This window comes from Podarcis vaucheri (assembly GCF_965113315.1).
Source record: "Podarcis vaucheri genome assembly, chromosome: 3".
NCBI lineage: Eukaryota > Metazoa > Chordata > Lepidosauria > Squamata > Lacertidae > Podarcis > Podarcis vaucheri.
In genome coordinates, this window is record NC_138761.1 from 123,090,223 (window position 1) to 123,109,780 (window position 19,558).

Here is a 19,558-nt window from a genome sequence, read left to right on the forward strand (position 1 = left end):
TAAGCAGGAAGTGAGTGCCACACTTGAGATGGCCTCCTCTGACAGTGGGGGTAGAACAGTCACTGTGAGAAGAGGAAAAGGCTAATCTAATCTTCAAAAGCCATCCAAGCTGTTGGCCATCACTGTATCCTCTGATGCACGTTTCATCGCCTCACTGCTCTCCGTGAAGCAGTAATTTATCCGCATTACTAGGATGAAGGCAAAACAGCACTGTGGTTTGGGCACTCAAACATGTGACAAAATACAGTGGTGCCCCGCAAGACGGAAAGCTCGCTAGACGAAAGAGTTTTCCGTTTTGGAGGTGCTTCGCAAAACGAATCTCCTATGGGCTTGCTTCGCAAGACGACAATGTCTTGCGAGTTCCTGCGGATTTTTTCCCTCCCCCCCTTTTTCTAAGCCGCTTATCAGATAATCCGATAAGCTGATAAGCCGCTAATAGCGCTAATCCGTCAATGGGCTTGCTTCGCAAGACGAAAAAACCGCTAGACGAAGAGAATCACAGAACGGATTCTTTTCATCTTGCGAGGCACCACTGTACCAAGAGTTAACTTGCACTATGAAACTCCCATGTGTCAGTCATGAGAGTATTTTTCTCAGAAGCAGCGGAAATGTAACAAGATGATAGGTTCTCATTTCCGCTACTTGTTTATATTTTAAGTTCTTGCCCCCAGCAGGAACTTGGAAGTTTCAAAAAGTGCTATGACTACAGCTTCAGGGAGTTCAAATCCACAGGACATTTTGGGTTGCAAGACATAGAACTGAGTAACTGGGATGTCTTGTTATTCCTGAAGCATGTTCATAAAGCAACAATAGCAGGTTAGCTTGAGTGCACATACCCACACGTCACTGCTGCTTCCTGTTTTGTTTCCCAGTTGAAGAACGGCAATAACAAAACGATCTCCCACTTACAAATTATACTGCTGAAATGAAGAAAACTGGTGGGGAGAGAAGGTAAGCAGAATGGGTTTTTGTATGGAAGGACTGGTACTGAGATGGTATGCCACCCTCTGTTCTTTGTAAGCAAATCTCTTTTGCACTGGGCTCTGGTAAAGTTGAGCTCGCAACAGCCACAGTTCAACATACTGGGATCATTCAGTTTAAAGGTTCCGATTGCTAAATGTGGGTGCCTTCTATCATGTCACCTTCAGAACAGTGGTATCAGACAACTAAAACTACCTGTCTTGCTGAAGAGCATTATAGCAGGAGTTGAATGGGAAGCCTGTAAAAAGCACATTATTTTAAAGCTGCAAAGCTGCAGCTAGGATCTAGGTTAGAAAATAGGCGAAGATTAAACTACTCACAACAGCTATCACCGTAGCGGTAATTGAAGTGGCATAGTTGAAAACAGCAGGAAAATGTTCAATTCATACAGCCTATTTAGGGCCTTGGTCTCATCTTGTGTTCATTTTATTCCGCATGATTGAGGAGAGAAGCAAATATGAGGAAAGGCACAGTTACTGCATTTAAGATGCAAACTGGTTTACTCAACCCAATGTTTTCCTGCAAACCAGAAATAAACTGGTTTGGAATCTTATTTTTTGGCACATGTGTTGAGCAAACTAGTTACTGAAAAACAGGTTGTTTGATTTTGCATGGATAGCTTATGCAGTGAGTCGATGGGGAAAAAAATATGTAGCCTTGCTTTAGCCAAATGTGCATGAGCAGCCAGTTATCCAATTTGGGGGTATGTATTTTAAATATTCAAAACTCTTATTTAGAGGTTTGGCAGTAAGGATTCTTAAACTCAACTTCAGTAGCAAAACTGTTTACCTCATCGAATAAGATCATACACAGTACTAAACTATGGGAACAAGTCTTGGTTTTGAGCACTCATCTACGGGCACAGCTACTGTTTTAAACTACAATTAGTTTACAGACTGAATCCAGGTTTAGTTTTAACAGGGCAACTTCAAAGCATTATCTGCACTTCCCTGTTTAGGCTTAACTATACTGTAGCTGAAAATGGAAGCAAATACAGTGGTGCCCCGCAAGACGAATGCCTCGCAAGACGGAAAACCCGCTAGACGAAAGGGTTTTTCCGTTTTGGAGGTGCTTCGCAAAACAAATTTCCTATGGGCTTGCTTCGCAAGACGAAAATGTCTTGCAAGTTCCTGCGGGGTTCCCCCCCTCCTTTTTCCCAAGCCGCTAAGCTGCTTATCAGCTGATCCTAAGCCGCTTGTCAGCTGATCCTAAGCCGCTTGTCAGCTGATCCGCTAAGCCGCTTGTCAGCTGATCCGCTAAGCAGCTAATAGCGCTAAGCCACTAATGGGCTTGCTTCGCAAGACGAAAAAACCGCAAGACGAAGAGACTCACGGAACGGATTCTTTCCGTCTTGCGAGGCACCACTACTAGGAGGCAGCAGGGGCCTGCAGTCTCATTCCTCTTATGAAATGAGGCCATTAGCAAACCGCATAGCAATTCTTCAAAAGAGCTATAAGGATAAGTTCTCTGCACTCCAAAGAAAATCAGCAGCTCTTAAACAGCAGTTTGCTAGAGAAACTCTACCGATGATTAACCAAAGAACAAACCAGCCATGGCACTATTCCTTTAAAAAGCATCAGGTGAAGTTATCCATGTCTTCTTAGAGATCACTGTGTGACAGGGAGATGGCAGGTGTACTGAAATCACACATTGCCAGTGCTTTCTTTAATATATATGGTGATAAAATTCTTTTATTTGAAATGTAGTCTTCCATAGAAATTACATGTAAACAAACGAACCATATTTCGAAGGAAAACCAAAGTACATTAAAGGACCAGGCACTGGAGACTTCTAATTGTTCACTTGAACGACGGTAACGATAAAAAGGGCATCCGACTTTAGAGGCCGTTCATCACACCAGTCAATGACCACACCAACATCTGTGGACGCTGTATCCAGCATACTCCCAACGGGCGCCAGAGATGGAGCCAGTTGCTGTAACACCTGAACTTGGAAACAAATCTTGGTGACGCTGCAAGAGGTCACATATAACTTCCAGGCTTCAAGCACACTGTCGAGAGCACTTTAATATTTCCTCGAACTCCTTATTGAAGAAGCTCTTTCATTCAGGGAAAGAAGGCCTGTCAAATTCCACACAGAGGCATTATCTGAAATAAAGTAATCTGCAAGTTAACAAATGCGTCCTCTCTTTTTTCCATTGTGGACTTCAAACTAAATACACTTAGGATGAGAAGACCTGCTTCACTTCAGCAAGGTTGCTGCGTCAAATGCCTTTAGACTACACACTGAAAATTGCCCAGGGTACCAAGCATTCATTTGTTCTAAGGGATTTAAATAACTTAAAATAATGGGGGGGGGATTAGTATGTTTTTATTTGCAACCAAAAGTTCCTCAGGACATACAGTGGTGCCTCGCAAGACGAAATTAATTTGTTCCGCGAGTTTTGTTGTCTTGCGATTTTTTTCGTCTTGCGAAGCACGGTGTCGGGAAAGTTTTGGAAAAGCTTCAAAAATCACCAAAGTCTTTAAAAACCTCAAAAAAGGCTACCACACCGCGTTCTATGAGTTGCTCCTCGAAGTCAAGTTGCAACTCTATTAACGGTGTTAAGAAAAAGGAAACAAACTTGCAAGACGTTTCCGTCTTGCGAAGCAAGCCCATAGGGAAAATTGTCTTGCGAAGCAGCTCAAAAAACCAAAAACCCTTTCGTCTTGCGAGTTTTTTGTCTTGCGAGGCATTCGTCTTGCAAGGTACCACTGTAAATTGGCTGGAGAAACCCAGAGCGTCTGGGAAACTCGGGCAGATGGGTGGGGAATAAATGATGATGATGATGATGCCTCAGTTCTGTATCCCATTACAAAGTAGCCCTCTTAAGTTACATGGCTCCCGTTGCTCGGTCCCTGCTTCTGCCAACCTAGCAGTTCGAAAGCACGTCAAAGTGCAAGTAGATAAATAGGTACCACTCCGGCAAGAAGGAAAACGGCGTTTCCATGCGCTGCTCTGCCACATGACCCGGAAGCTGTACGCCAGCTCCCTCGGCCAATAAAGCGAGATGAGCGCCGCAACCCCAGAGTTTTTCACGACTGGACTTAATGGTCAGGGGTCCCTTTACCTTACAGGTACAGATAAACTTCAACCTAAGCTCTACATTTCTAGAAGGCCACTGTTAATACTGCCACTTTCAACCCGTAATAAATCTTTTTAAAAGCCAATGGCCAGGAAGGTGCTATTCAGACAATGCAGGCTTGATTTCCCAATTGTTTTCTACATTTTACTATTAGTGACTATGATTGCTATGATAGTTTAAATTAAACCACTGGGTGAAAGCAAGGAGCAACAAAACTAGAAAGTGTGTGCTCTCGTTTGAAGGATGGGATCCTTATACCCTTTAGCACAGAGGCAGCTGAACTCCTTTACAGTGCTGTTCGGTATCATGTCTGATCAAAGTAAGGTAAAGGGACCCCTGACCATTAGGTCCAGTTATGGGGTTGCAGAACTCATCTCGCTTTATTGGCCGAGGGAGCCAGCGTTCAGCTTCTGGGTCATGTGCCCAGCATGACTAAGCCGCTTCTGGCAAACCAGAGCAGCACACAGAAACGCCGTTTACCTTCCCACCGGAGTAGTACCTAGTTATCTACTTGCACTTTGATATGCTTTCGAACTGCTAGGTTGGCAGGAGCTGGGACTGAGCAATGGGAGCTCACCCCGTTGTGGGGATTTGAACCACTGACCTTCTGATGGGCAAGTGCTAGGCTCTCTGGTTTAACCCACAGCGCCACCCACGTCCCTCTGATCAATGTAAGTCCCGCTAAATTCAGTGGGGCTTACTCTGGGGAAACTGGGTACAGGATTGCAGCCTTAATGATTCACCTAAAGATGGCAGGTTAAAAAAGAACAAAGGCTCCTGAACTTTTAATTGTTGTGTTGGAGAGATAGTTTCAAGAGTTGCAGATTGTCATGCAAATTCACTCTTCTTGGCAGCCATTAACAGTGCAGAAGCCCTGTCCCTTATTTAACGAAGCCACTCTATCCACAAAGAGCAGGGACAAAAAGAGGAATAAAAGGGCCAATGGAGGTCCCTTCAGGTGCAAAGTGCTAGACCTTGGATCCAAATTTCCCATTAGGAGGAGAGAAAACTGCTTTGCACAGAATCAGATCATTGGCTCACCCAGCCCAGTTGAGACCAGCTGGCAGGAAGGAGTCTTTCCCAGTCATAAGAAGCGAAGGACAATCTGCAGGGGTGTGACAGTGGGGGCAGGGAGGGGGCCTGGGGGGGAAGGGGACTTTTGCCTACAGTGGCAAACTATCCCAGGCTGCCCCTGCAGACCACCCTTTCCACCTTAAATCATTATAACCCTGAGGACATTTTCTTAAAGCGTTTATACCCTTATATCCACCCCAGGAAAACTGGGAGCATCTGCCTAAGTAAAAGTAAAGGTAAAGAGACCCCTGACCATTAGGTCCAGTCGTGACCGACTCTGGGGTTGCGGCGCTCATCTCGCTTTACTGGCCAAGGGAGCCGGCGTACAGCTTCCGGGTCATGTGGCCAATATGACTAAGCCACTTCTGGCAAACCAGAGCAGCGCACGGAAACACCGTTTACCTTCCCGCCGGAGCAGTACCTATTTATCTACTTGCACTGACCTTCTGATTGGCAAGTCCTAGGCTCTGTGGTTTAACCCACAGCACCACCTGTGTCCCTACGAAAAGCTCAAGATGAGTGTCAATTCATGAGAGGGTGCAAGTTTGCTATTTAAGGAACTCCAAACGCCCTTGGAGCCAGGCAAGCTTGGTGAAAGCTCTGTCTGCTTCTTTACTTGCCAGCACACAAGAACACATTTGTCAGGGGCTCAGGAACAGAGGCACAGGGGAGGAAGGAAATGGAGAGCGAAGGGGAAGAATCTGAGGGCAGTGTAGGGGAGTATGACAGTGACCCAAGAGATTCCATGAGCTTCTCCAGCGGATCGGAAGATTCCCAGAAGGAGGCGCCGATGGTCAGGGCATGGGGGGTCCCAGGGGGGACGCACCAGAAACAAGGGGCCAGCGGGGACTCCCAAAGCAGCAGCGGGAGATCAGGACCAGCTTCCCCACCAGAGCGTAGTGGGGGGGAAGAGTCCCATGTGTCAGGACCAGCGTCTCCTCCAGCAGGGAGAGAAGATGAGTCAGGGCTGACCACGCCTCTATCAGAGAGTGGGGGAATGGAGGGGAGGTCAGGTCCAGCTAGCCCCCCCAAAGGGGGAAGCAGTGACAGGAGCAGTGTAACGGTCAGGAGGAAGGTTACCGGCTGGGCGCGTGCGCCAAGTTCGAATGTACAGGCGTGTGAGACAGCAGAAAACCCGGATTGGGAACCAGGTCCTAAAGCCCGCCGGAGGCAGGGGGAAGATTCAGGGGACTCAGCGTCAGAAGAGTCTAGGAGCGGCAAGGCACCAGCGGACGGGCGGAACCAGAGGAGGAGAGAGCAAAGGAAGAGGTGTAGCAAGGCCAGAGTCTTAAACTGGTGTCTGGGGGGAGGAGATTCAGACGGAGCTTCAGCGGTCTAGAGTTTCGGACGTAGAGCTGCGCGCTGCGGCTGTTAAAGCGAAACTGAACTTCAATAAAGACTTTTGTATATAACAACGAACCGGCGTTGGTCCTTTGTGAGCTGGGACCTCGGGCAGCTCTGACAACATTCATTAACGCCCACCCTCCCATCTTCTCTTCCGCTTACCCACCTTGACGACTCTGCCTGGGCAGCCGTTTGCTGAGCATCACAATTCTTTATCAAGCCATCACCAAGAGTGTCCATAGCTGCTAGGAGAGTCTCATACAAGCGTTCAGCATGGCTTTCAAGCCTGTCAGATTGTTTGGCGATCAAGCTAAGAGTGTTCTGTAAAACTAGAAGCAAGGGTTAATACAAATTTAAGATCCGGATTATGTGATGTTTCTCCTTAACAATTTTGGGTAAATAACACTGTTAGAAATGACCACAAGAAGAGGCATTAAGCGTTCTGATTCGCTTGCAATAAATAACCAGAGGATCAGAGAAAGAAGAGTAGATTATGGTGCATGCTAGGAATAGAGAGATGGTGCTGTACAAGTTATAGCAGTTTTCTCAAGCGGATGAAACTAACAAGAAGGATTCACCAAAAAGCACTACCCCAAAGCTCCGTTTTCTATTAGCAAACACACATGTGCTCAGGTCACAGCTCAGGCACAGTGCTTTCTAGTTTTTCAGCCTTTATATAGTAAAAAGAAGGTAACATGCGGCATATTTCAGCAAAAATAAAGCATTCTGAAATCCTACAGCTTTCTATGAGAACATCAAATATGTGCTTAAGTTTGCTCTGTTTAAACAGATGAGACTTGAAAACTATATTTGCCAAGTATGTTGAAAACCATGAGAGCTAGAAAGTTGAAAACCCAGTGGGAGAAGGTGGAGGAGTTTCAGAAAAATATTACAAGGTCTGATCTGGTGGCCTGCAGTCCCCCTGTCCTCCCCTACACCATATTCTGGTTCTGTTTCCCCCTTATAGTTGTCTCTCCCCTCACCTGGTGAATCTGATACCATGCATTTGAGAAGCCTATCGCCATCTTGCAAGACATTTTCAGTCAGTGTCTGGTGGTCAGCTAAATCCTTTTTGAACTCCTGCATAGAAATGTGATTGATGTCATGAGCAACAGTATTCAAAGCCAAAGCATTAAAAATCAATTAATGAGTAAAGAAAAATTAGGGATGCAGGTGGTGCTGTGGTGTAAACCACTGAGCCTAGGGCTTGCCAATCAGAAGGTCGGCGGTTCGAATCCCCCTGACGGGGTGAGCTCCCGTTGCTCAGTCCCTGCTCCTGCCAACCTAGCAGTTCGAAAGCACATCAAAGTGCAAGTAGATAAATAGGTACCATCCTGCGGGAAGGTAACCGGGATCAGGGGTCCTTTAAATTTATCTTCCTAAAGAAAAATTACTCATTATCCACAAGTGGGCACATAGGTTCTGCAAAATGTATTTAAAAGTTATAGGTTAGATCCAACGGTGTGAGAAGACAGCCTGTGTATCCCATTTTTCTTTCCCTCCTCTGCCTGCAGCTGCTGTACTTAATAAAATAAAAAACCCTATCTATGGAGGCAATGGGGCACCCCGAAACAGCAGAGGCTGTGGTGTGCAGTTCTGCAGTGCAAAATAGGAGGGAAAGTCAGCTAAAATTGAGAGGAGGGGTCATCTGCCAGCAGAAGCTCCCATTGCTGAAAGATCCCGCTGCCAGAGTCTAGGCAATTTCCCCCTTTGTACTGCAGCCCTGTGCAATGCAGCCTCGACTGTTCAGGAGGGATCTCTGGAAAAGGTTACAGCTGTCAGGGGTGGGCAGCAAGGAGGGCACAGGAGTATCAGTTGTGTGAGCTGCCCTGATGGAACAATGCTCTTAGCCAGGGGTAGGCAACCTAAGGTCCGGGGGCCGGATGCGGCCCAATCGCCTTCTCAATCCGGCCCACGGACAGCCCAGGAATCAGCGTGTTTTTACACGAGTAGAATGTGTCCTTTTATTTAAAATGCATCTCTGGGTTATTTGTGGGGCATAGGAATTCGTTCATATTTTTTCCCCCAAAAATACAGTCCAGCCCACCACATGGTCTGAGGGATGATGGACCAGCCCACAGCTGGAAAAGGTTGCTGACTCCTGCTCTTAGCCTATCTGCCCTCCGGTTACTACCAACTGTACACCAAGAACAGCAGAACTCTCCTAGGAGGGTGAGCACATGGCGAGAATATACATTTTCCCAATACCGTATTCCACTGATTTATACATTTGAGGGGGCGGGGGGACAAGGGAGACTGGTGTTTCATGAGGTGGACTAAGAGCTTTCTACAATAGGCATTCTTCCAAACTGATTGACCACAGTGGGGCTGAAGACTTTTCTTATTTCTCACAGGGGTCTGCTTAAGGGATTATCTGATTTGAATTGGGCCTCTTTTCAGCAGTCAGTTGCTCCTACATAATGAAGCCCAGTGACCTCAGAGCTACTCAAATACACAATTAAGGAGGAAAAAGGGGGGAAGGAATTACCAGGTAGCTTTGTAATGCTGCCTTGACACTTCCAACATCTGGCTTGGGAGGAATCCAGTTATCTGTAACTTCTGCTACTTTGTGCAGCCAACAAATGAGCTCTTCTAGTTGACAGCAAAATATCTACTTGGATGAATCAGAACAAAGACACCCATTACATGCATAAGACATAGTAAAATTCAGTTTTATAGGCTTAACTGTAAAACTATTTGGGGGGGGGGGTTCAATTCCCAGGTTAGACGCAGTAGTGGGGTGGGAGAGCTGAAAACTAGACGAGTCCAAAAAGCCTGGCACACAAATTGTCACAACCCTTGAGGGACTAGGGTGGCTCATTTACCAGAAGTAATGTATTCAGTGTTAATTCTGGAAGTGTATTCTCGATTCTGACCTAACTTATCCTCCTAGAGCAAAATATACACCAGTATGATACCCGCCTCAAATGTCATAGAACCATAGAATTGTAGTGTTGGAAGGGACACTTCCAGAATTAACATTAAATACAATACTGGTGGCTGCTGCTTCACAAATGGTACAGAGACAGGCACGGTGCAGGAGCAGAAAATGCCTGTTTTCGGGTCCCTGCCCTATGACATTAGGTAGGTTGTGCTACACATAAACTTGCCCCAGATGACCTACTGCAATGCGCTCTGCGTGGGGCTACCTTTGAAGGTGACCCGGAAACTACAACTAATCCGGAATCTGGCAGCTAGACTGGTGACTGGGAGTGGCCACCGAGACCACATAACACCAGTCCTGAAAGACCTACATTGGCTCCCAGTACGTTTCCGAGCACAATTCAAAGTGTTGGTGCTGACCTTTACAGCCCTAAACGGCCTCGGCCCAGTATACCTGAAGGAGCGTCTCCACCCCCATCGTTCTACCCAGACACTGAGTTCCAGCTACGAGGGCCTTCTGGCAGTTCCCTCATTGCAAGAAGCCAAGTCACAGGGAACCAGGCAGAGGGCCTTCTCGGTAGTGGCACCCGCCCTGTGGAACGCCCTACCACCAAATGACAAAGAGAAAACCAACTACCAGACTTTTAGAAGACATCTGAAGGCAGCCCTGTTTAGGGAAGCTTTTAATGTTTGACTTACTATTGTATTTTAATATTTTGTTGGAAGCTGCACAGAGTGGCTGGGGAAACCCAGCCAGATGGACGGGGTAAATAATAAATTATTATTATGATATAAGTGATAATACAGGTCTACACAGGGACAAGCAGCCAGCCCTTCAAACTCGCACACTCACTTTGGCCACTTTCAAATCTAAGGATCATATGACACAACTGGCATTTTGCTGTTCAGGTCTGGATTTTTTTGTTTTATTTACCCTCATATGCAGTTCAAGGGAGTCTCTGCAATGGATTGTCTCTTGCTCGACATGATGACCTCTGCTCTTGAGGAATCTTGTTTTGAGCAAGTCAATGCTACTAGCAGCCTCTCCTGGAAACCCTTCCTGGTCCTGGCAGCTTTGGTTGCTCAGAAGGTCTTCTTCAATGTGTTCATGGAAGCTACACGTATGACAAGAATCGCCATCTGTTTCCCACTGACTCTTGCTGGCTCCACCATCTCCCTGAGCCTCCAGCGGAAGCTGCTCTCCAGTCACATCGGCATATGCAAAATGTTCAGGGTTCCTTATGATCAGTGAAAGCTCCGTCAGCTGCTGAGCCAACGTCTCTAACTCCTTGAGCCTGGGTGGCAAGGAGAGATACTCTTCATCACTGGAACTCCTGTTTCGTAAAGGCAGCACCCTTGTGGAGCGTATGAAGTTGCTACTGACAGCATCTCTCTTTGTAAGGCAGCCATATCTCCTTGCGTCCCAGCGTCTTTCATCCAAGTTGCATGAATCAAATGGAACTGGTCGTGGGCACATAGGAGGCAAGCCATGCGCCATCTCCCCAGAGATGCGAGTTCTCCCAGGAGAGGGAACACCATCAGAAAACGACACTTTCCCAACAGGTGAGAGTCTGTAGTGAGAAACTGGAAGGGGGCATTCTGACTTTTCCAATAAAGGGGTTGGAAAGCCCTCTGAGTGTGGGATCTCTGCAGCCAGCGGTTCCTGGCCCTGCAGGTTCATGGACTTCAAGGTACTCTCGGGAGAAATGGAAAGGCTGTTGAGGTCAACCCCAGAATCGTGGACGGAAGACTCTCTGGGGTTCTTTGCAAGCTTGTGTTTCGGCCTCAAAGGATAAGTGTAATCAAGCAAGTCCTCATATTCTTTATTAGGGTCCCAATGGGGCGACTGGCGGTCTGGCGATGGGGGCAAGCAATCGGGTATGGCACACGCCCAGTAGTCCGCCTGGAAGGAGGACATCTTTCTCATGTGACCCACTGTGGGGGAGCTATCCAAAGCTATGTGCCCGGGTGCGCTCAACATGTGGTTTCCTGAAGGGTCAGGGAGACTAGGCAGCTGCCAGGGAGCAGATGTTTCAGGGGACAACGAAAGAGCCCCAGCCCCCCAAAAGCTCTTTGATCTCGCCATCCCCTGCTGATCAAAACCAGAGTCTTCTGAAGGCTGTAAGGTGAAGCTAGTCCGAGGGAACGCAGGTGTCACAGCATCAAAACGGTGGTTTGTTTTACCTGGCGGGTGTTTGGGAGTGGATGAATAAGGCACAACTGTCACCTGGCTCCTCCCATCGGCATCAAGGCTGTGGAGGGGTTTGGTGGGAGGGCTGTAAAATGTTGAGTCCATAGCTTTGGTTGTGATTTCCAGCAACCCCTGAAGCGGCTCTGCAGAATCCGAGTCTTCTGCTGAAGTCACCTGTGCAAGTCATTTTTAAAAAGAGGTCAGGCAAGAAAGGCAGGCTTTTTTTTTATTTACGAAGAAAGAATATTCCAATATATGTGGGGATTTAATTAGCAAGGAGGCTGTTGAAAATTGTTTCTTTCTTTCTTTTCTTTTAAGCTCAATGGCTTTCCCCCCATAAATAAGTGAACCTGGATTAATTTGAAGGCTGGAGGAATGAAAACCAGCATTCTGATGTGAATGCCATCAGGGGTCAGCAAACCTTTTCAGCAAGGGGCCGGTCCACTGTCCCTCAGACCTTGTGGGGGGCCAGACTATATTTTTTTTTTGGGGGGGGAATGAACGAATTCCTATGCCCCACAAATAACCCAGAGATTCATTTTAAATAAAAGGACACATTCTACTAATGTAAAAACACGCTGATTCCCAGACCGTCCACAGGCCGGATTTAGAAGGCGATTGGGCCAGATCCGGCCCCCGGGCCTTAGTTTGCCTACCCATGACACAGAATCATAGAACTGCAGAGTTGGCAGGGTCATCACAAGGATGACACTAATTACTTTTGTATTGGGGAATCTCAAAACACAGACCCAAATAGAAAGACCCGGACCAATTACATTCAAGCAAATTCACTCACTCCCATGGGCTATTTATGTTCCTGTTGCCCAGGCAGTTTTTACCCGTTTTTAAGCCAACAAACTAGATCTATCTTGTGCACCATTTGGATAGGTTTTCAGAAAAGTCCACAATGCTGCCCAACCCTGAAGAATACATTCAGGGAAGCGAGTCTACCATTCTTCCTCCCCACCCTCACTTGCAATATTCCCATAGTAGCAAATACCATAAATCTGAAACTCTAAAATACGCGAATTCACAGCACAACCCTATGTGCATTTTCTCAATGGCCCCACGGTGTTCAATGAGGCTTACTCCCAATTAAGTGTGCCTAACACTGGGTAGCAATCTGTTATCCTTCTCACTGATCATCCCTCCTCACCTGCATTCAGACCCAGCCTGACCAATGTTTAATAAAAACAATTTTAAAGGAAGAGGCAGAAGTGTGACTAAATCAGAATGGCAGTCAAAAGGCTGCAAGGTATTTGCTCTGGTTTCTAATTCAGGTAACTCCTAAAGTTTCTTCCAAACTGCTTATCCACCATGTCACATGCGCCAATGGAAAGAGATGTATAAAAGGAAATAAAAAATGATTTCTGCACTATGATCATTCACTCTTCGACTGTGAGAATCCAGACCCCTTAGCATTTTTCTTGGAAGCATTGTGCAAGTATGAATCCCTAAACATGCTCACCTGCTGTTGTTCTGGAAACAGACCATCTCTGCTAAAACTGGGAGCTACTTCACTATCAAAAGTGGTCCCACTGATGAGCGGACGTCTCTCCACATACTTTACTTTTGCTTTCATCTTGCAAAACTTGTTAGAAGCCGTTGAAGACATCTTATCACATTTTTCAGTTCTCCAGAAAATGCCAGGAAATGTATGGCCAGCTTTCTCTATGGCCTTGAACTCTCCAACCCCTGTTTCCTTGGGCAAAGGCTCTTCTTCTTCCACAGCTGAAGGCTGGCAAACCTTGCTAACTAGTTCAGAGTGGTCCATCTCGAGTTCTCGGTAGTTCCACCTCCCATAGCATTTGGCCTTCACACTCAACGATGCCTCAAAAGGAGATTTTTCTACCTCCAAGGCCATCTATAAAGCAGGTTTCTTTTCCTTCAGTGCCTCAAATGTGAGTCTTTTAACCTGAAATAAACAAGAGATGCAACTGAATTATTTAAGAACTCCCACCTAACACAGAGGCTGCAAGCTTATGCATGCTAATTTGCAAGTAAGCTCCAATTAGCCGTCCAAGAAAGTATCCCTAGGATTGTTCTGGATATCTACAATCCCATGCATATTCATTTGTAAGCTGGTCATACTGTTTTCAATGGGACCTACTCCCAGGAAGCAAGTAAAAATGATATTTAAAAAAACAAACCCAAGAATAAGAGGAGACTGAGGAAACATGACAGCCATCTTCAAATAAACAAAGGGCTGTCAAGCGGGAGATGGAGCAAGCTTGTTTTCTCTTCTCCAGATTCTAGGACCCAAACCAATGGCTTCAAGTTACAAAGAAGGAGATTCCGACTAAATATCAGGAAGAAATTTCTGACAGTAAAAGCTGTTCAACAGTAGAGCAGTCTCTCTCAGAAGGTGGTGGACTCTCCTTCCTAGGAAGGTTTTAAGCAGAGGTTGGATAAACAGCTGTCATGGATGCTTTAGCTGAGATTCCTGCATTGCAGAAAAGTGTTACACACATTTTCTGGAAGCGAATCATGGCCACCTATTTAACAGTTAAGGAGCTTTATATAAAGAGCTATGGTCCATGGGTAAAATATTTGATTTCTTAGGTTACGCTTCAAAAATGATACAATATGCATCCTATTTGTTATTGTGGACTTCCTACTGGATTCAGGAGCTAACAAATTATCACAGAGCAGGCACTGGTGCAGATCACCAGGACCACCCAAGGAACCCAGTAACAGTATCGTTTTCCCACTTTATGCCCCCAACTACCTTGATGGCAGAAAGTGAGGAGGAATTAAAGAACCTTTTATTGAGGGTGAAAGAGGAGAGCGCAAAATATGGTCTGAAGCTCAATATCAAAAAACAAACAAAAAAAAACACCCACAAAGATCATGGCCACTGGTCCCATCACCTCCTGGCAAGTAGAAGGGGAAGAAATGGAGGCAGTGAGAGATTTTACTTTCTTGGGCTCCATGATCACTGCAGATGGTGACAGCAGTCACGGAATTAAAAGACGCCTGCTCCTTCGGAGAAAAGCAATGACAAACCTAGACAGCATCTTAAAAAGTAGAGACATCACCTTGCCAACAAAGGTCCGTATAGTAAAAGCCATGGTTTTCCCAGTAGTGATATATGGAAGTGAGAGCTGGACCATAAAGAAGGCTGATCGCCGAAGAATTGATGCTTTTGAATTATGGTGCTGGAGGAGACTCTTGAGAGTCCCATGGACTGCAACAAGATCAAACCTCTCCATTTTGAAGGAAATCAGCCCTGAGTGCTCACTGGAAGGACAGATCCTGAAGCTAAGGCTCCAATACTTTGGCCACCTCATGAGAAGAGAAGACTCCCTGGAAAAGACCCTGATGTTGGGAAAGATGGAGGGCACCACTGCCCGTGCCACCACTGTGCTCGCTTCTCTGCTGCCACCAACCCGTTACTCTCGGGTAAAACACTGAGTCCAGGCAGTTGTTAACAGTGAACCAAATAAACAAGTTTATTTTATAAACATTAACAAGTTTATGGTTTCTCAGATATTATTCCTGTCAGTATCTTAACTTTAGTTTCTTTGCCGGCCTATACCTTCCTAATGCCTTCGGACTGATTATCCCAACTGTTTGACTGACTCCTCTTAACAGATTCTCTCACTCTTTCACATCAGACTAGCCCAACCCATAGACTTATCCTCTCTGTCTCTTCTAACTCCAGACTGTCTTCTCAACCACCCTAACTCTAACTCTAACTTGATTGGAAGCCGCCCAGAGTGGCTGGGGAAACTCAGCCAGATGGGCGGGGTATAAATAATAAATTATTATTATTATTATTATTATTACTCCCTAAAACCTCTGTGCTTAAACCTTATACACAGTTAACTCCGCCCCTTGGGTTACCATTGGTTAGTCATTTTACAATTAGTTAACCCTTTCCTTATGAACCCAGTATGATGTCACACACCTCGGAGGGCAAACGCCACACCACCCTTCATCCGAAGATCACAGTGTGGCTCACAACATAAAAATACAAAATGAAAGCACAAAAATGCATAATAATCATTCTGCAAACAACCCCATGGGGCAGGGTCCAACAGCAATCTCTCAAAAAACTTATGCCTACGCAATTTCAGCCTGCCTTGTCCAACCGAATGTTCACAGAGGACGCCTTCATGAGGTCTTCTGGCCTGACGTTCTCCCTCCCACTTCCTCCTAGCAGTAATCTGGAAAATCCTTGGCAAAATCTCATCTTTTCCCTCCCCATTGCCAATGTCCATTGTATTCTCCCAAGACAGGAAAGCCCCTCCCCCCACAACACACACACACACACACTCTTCCAGGCAACAGCTTCTAAAAGCAGAAACACCCACCACAAAGGAGAAGGAAGGACCTGGAGCAGGAGACACAATGGGAGAGGAAACAAAAAATGTAACAACAAAAATCGCAGCCCCCCCCCCCATTTTCCAACACACAAACACACTTTCTGGTTCAAACTTCATATTAAGTATTCCTTCACCTGTGCAGGTCTAACAGAAGTACTGTGAATATGACAGACCCCATGCAAGTGAAACTTTCGTTTCCAGACTGTATTTCCAACGACAACTACTTCACTGTAAGCATGCACACACTACTATCCCGTAGCTGTCAACCTGGGACTGCAAATTCTGTTTCAATGGAGAAGAAAGCTGCAGGATGTTTCAGCAACACAGCCCAGTCATCTCGAGACGTTCCCAGGTGGCTGTGGATCGTCTCCTGCACCGCCAAGATGAACACTGTACACCCCAAAACCACATCCTTGCGTTGTGTAGGTAAGCCTATCCACAAATGTTTAAGTTGCATGTGCTTTGTTTCTTTTTAGATACTGCTGATTTTAGTCCTCTTTTTAGTAATTTGTTTTTAGCTGTTTTTATTAACCACTTTTAAGGGTTTTTGGTTGTTGCTGTAAACTGTACACGGGTTGTTGTTTTTACAATGGAGAGGTATATAAAGATCATTAAATAAATAAAATTCACATTAGACATTTCCCCTCTCAAATGGAACAGTTGAGTATCCCCTGCAGTGATGCTTACTGTTTTTAGTTTTTATTTTTTTTTAAAAAAGCTACTAGTCACCGTAATGCAGGCATGGCCAAACTTGGCCCTCCATATGTTTTGGGACTACAACTCCCATCATCCCTAGCTAACAGGACCAGGGGTAAGGGATCCAGCCTCCGCCTCTTCCCCGCCGGAGGAGCCACCCTCCAGCCACTGCCCACCTCCTCCAGCCCTGCCATCCTCACTAAAAAACTCTGGGAAAGGGGGGGCGTCACCGGAGGGAGCTTTGTACCATGGCACCGGATATGCTTAAGACGGCCCTGATGGCACCCCTCTGGAGCTTTCACCCAGGGCAAAAACTCCAACTAGCCCCCATAGCTACAGCTCTGGTTATGGCAAAGGTCTTTGGCATTTCCTTCTACTACTTTTTGTCTATTTTTACCACCTGACACTGTACATTTTAAAAAAAAAAAAATCCAAGTGTCCTTCAAGAGTCTTCTTAGAATTTACAGTGGTACCTCGGGTTAAGTACTTAATTCGTTCTGGAGGTCCATACTTAACCTGAAACTGTTCTTAACCTGAAGCACCACTTTAGCTAATGGGGCCTCCTGCTGCTGCCGTGCGGTTTCTGTTCTCATCCTGAAGCAAAGTTCTTAGCCCGAGGTACTATTTCTGGGTTAGCAGAGTCTGTAACCTGAAGTGTATGTAACCTGAAGCGTATGTAACCCGAGGTACCACTGTATTATTATTGTTTAGCTCCTTGTGGTTATAAGACCAGTTCAATTGGGTACGCTCACTCCTATCTTTGAGGCCAGCAACAGGCAGAGATACAGCAGAAGAGGAACAAGCAAAAACTATGTGGATTCGGGGTTTTAGGGTTCCCAACGCCACAGGGAAGCAAACCCATGAAAATTAAGGACAGTCTGTCAACAACACAGCTCTCTGAGTATCCAGAGCCGCAAGCACCCACACGCACACATACTTGAAGGAGGCAACAAGAAGCAGGTCATGTTTCCCCTGCCAACGGTTTGTGCTTGCCTGCCTTACACTTTGCACACAATGGCTGGGTTCCAACTGCTCTTATGGGCATGCATTTAACACACTGCCTAGTCGAAATTTAAGACTACTCTTAATAAACACCAGTTAATTCTCCTGGACTTCAGAGGCTTTGATGCAATGATCTCCTATTTTGTGTTTCCAAAGGGCTGCTTATATCAACAGTCAAAAGTACAGAATTTAACCACCAAGCACTAAAATCGGGACCCAAACTTTACAATCCTAACAGACACTGCTGTCTGTAAATTTTGCCCTTAACTTTAAGTGGAAAAAACGTTGAATAGTAATAGGAAAGCCTATAATTCTTCTGGCATTATTGGGGGGGAAATTGTTAGCACATGGATGGCTGCCATAACTCTGTGTGGGTAGAGATGGAGACAGCTAGTTTTCATAACACAATGCCAGCCCTGCCTTTTGTTAATACCCACCGACTGCCAGACTTTTAAATACTAACAACCAACTCCCCAGACAATAATAGTATTTTGCAATGTTCTCTGAAGTCTCTGGAGAGCTTTGATTGCTATTAAACAGATCCTGCCTTGGCCAAGAAATTAAATCTACACACATGGTGAACTACGTGGTTTTCAACCCACCAGAAAACACTAGTTTTGGTTTGTTTCTTACAAAAACCTAAATGAATGAAAGAATCGGAAAAAAGCAGATCCCTGTACACTACCATTCACACAGATGCAACTATTGCGGCTTATCAATTGCAAATTTAGAAGGATGCAAAGCAGGAGAAAATAAAGATTTAAAAAGAACCATGGCATTTAATAAAATCTTGCAGAGGGCTTTTGTAAAAAAACAACAACACAAGTTAGAGGCGTTATCAAGAATGCTTTTGTGGGAGAGGGGTTATTGGTGTGTTTCTGTTTTATAATATATATTTGCAATTTTTCTGTTGTGAACCTCCCTAGGATCTTCGGTGAAGGGCGGTGCAGGATTTTAATTAATTAATAGCAAATAACTTACTCAAGGGCAGGCCTTCTGAAAGGGGGGGGCAGCCTTATTTGAACTGTAGAGCTGGAAGAGACCCCCCAGGGCCAATCTAGTCGAACCCTCTGCAATGCAAGACCCTCAACAGGATCATAGAAGGGCAGAGTTGGAAGGGACACCCCGGGGGGGTCATTGAGCCCCACGCCTTCCAAGGCAAGAATCTCAGCCCTCGGCTCAAATACCTCTTTTGCGTTCCCGTCTTGCAAACCGCCCTGCGCCACAGAAAGGAGAAGGTCAGCGCCGGACCGGCTTTCTCTCCGGACAAGCGCGCAGCAGGGAAGGCCGGGGCCGCCCTCGGCCTCCCGCCCCCGAAAACGGCGGCAGCGTCTCCGCGGAGCTTCCGAGGCGCAGGCGGAGGAGCGAGCGGGAGAGCGGCGCGCCCTTACCCGAAGAGGGTCCCCGCCGGCCGAGCTCCGGGCGCCGCCCTGCGCCCTCCGGCCCTCGTCCGGCCACGACGCGGGAGCCCGCCAGCCCCGCCGGGGCCGCCTCTGGAAATGGAGGCGCTTGGAAGCAGCAGGGGCGCGAAGCCTTGGAGAGGCTGCTGCTGCTGCTGCTGCTGCTGCGCGCGCCCGGAACGCGCTTCTTCTCCGCCCTTTCCTGAGGGCGTCCAGGCCTGGCGCGCCTCCTGGGGGGGGGGGGTTGCGCGCCCAAGTGACGAGAGGAGGCGGACGGGGGCGCGCGCGGGGGGGCAGGGGGCGCGGTCTTGTCGCTTTGGTGAGGGAGACGGAGACAAAGGGAGGCCTGGAAATGGAATTGGGGGGGGGGGGCTCGCCCGCTTGGTTTTTTTTTCTTTTAATATTTATTTAAAAAAATTAAAATACACATAAAGACAAAGAGACAGACATACAAAAGACAGAAAATAGACAAACAGACACTACAAAACACACACCAATTTTCATCACAGTCCTTATTTTCTAAAACTTACCGTATTTCCCTGACTTCCCCCCCCCACCCCTCTTGTATTCTAGT

The 19,558-nt window shown here is 46.5% G+C and overlaps 1 protein-coding gene and 1 long non-coding RNA gene across 4 annotated transcripts in view; one reads left to right on the forward strand and one right to left on the reverse strand.

Annotated features, from left to right (window-relative positions):
• Positions 1–19,558, forward strand: part of LOC309528859 — a 414,370-nt gene that overhangs the window by 354,814 nt on the left and 39,998 nt on the right. The window lies entirely within an intron of this gene.
• CEP68 (centrosomal protein 68) lies at positions 2,642–19,111 on the reverse strand. Of its 3 annotated transcripts, none has more exons than XM_082216366.1 (7): positions 18,976–19,111; positions 13,027–13,473; positions 10,302–11,732; positions 8,973–9,095; positions 7,468–7,564; positions 6,651–6,813; positions 2,642–3,089 (listed from the first exon to the last, which is right to left on the reverse strand). In XM_082216366.1, exons 2-7 carry the CDS (start codon positions 13,420–13,422, stop codon positions 3,086–3,088), a joined length of 2,214 nt encoding a protein of 737 aa, XP_082072492.1. In that variant the 5' UTR covers positions 13,423–13,473; positions 18,976–19,111; the 3' UTR covers positions 2,642–3,085. The 3 variants fall into 3 exon arrangements, with proteins under 3 accessions (XP_082072492.1, XP_082072493.1, XP_082072494.1); XM_082216367.1 differs by lacking the exon at positions 18,976–19,111 and adding an exon at positions 18,566–18,785; XM_082216368.1 differs by lacking the exons at positions 2,642–3,089; positions 7,468–7,564 and having other exon boundaries at positions 6,657–6,813.

Bases quoted from the DNA above. Each gene is read 5' to 3' on its own strand.
- CEP68 (XM_082216366.1), bottom strand. From the start codon at position 13,422: ATGGCCTTGGAGGTAGAAAAATCTCCTTTTGAGGCATCGTTGAGTGTG. The intron at 11,733-13,026 runs GTGAGCATGTTT...TGACTTGCACAG, and splicing joins TGTTTCCAGAACAACAGCAG to GTGACTTCAGCAGAAGACTC. The intron at 6,814-7,467 runs GTGAGGGGAGAG...CCTTGCTTCTAG, and splicing joins CATGGTATCAGATTCACCAG to TTTTACAGAACACTCTTAGC.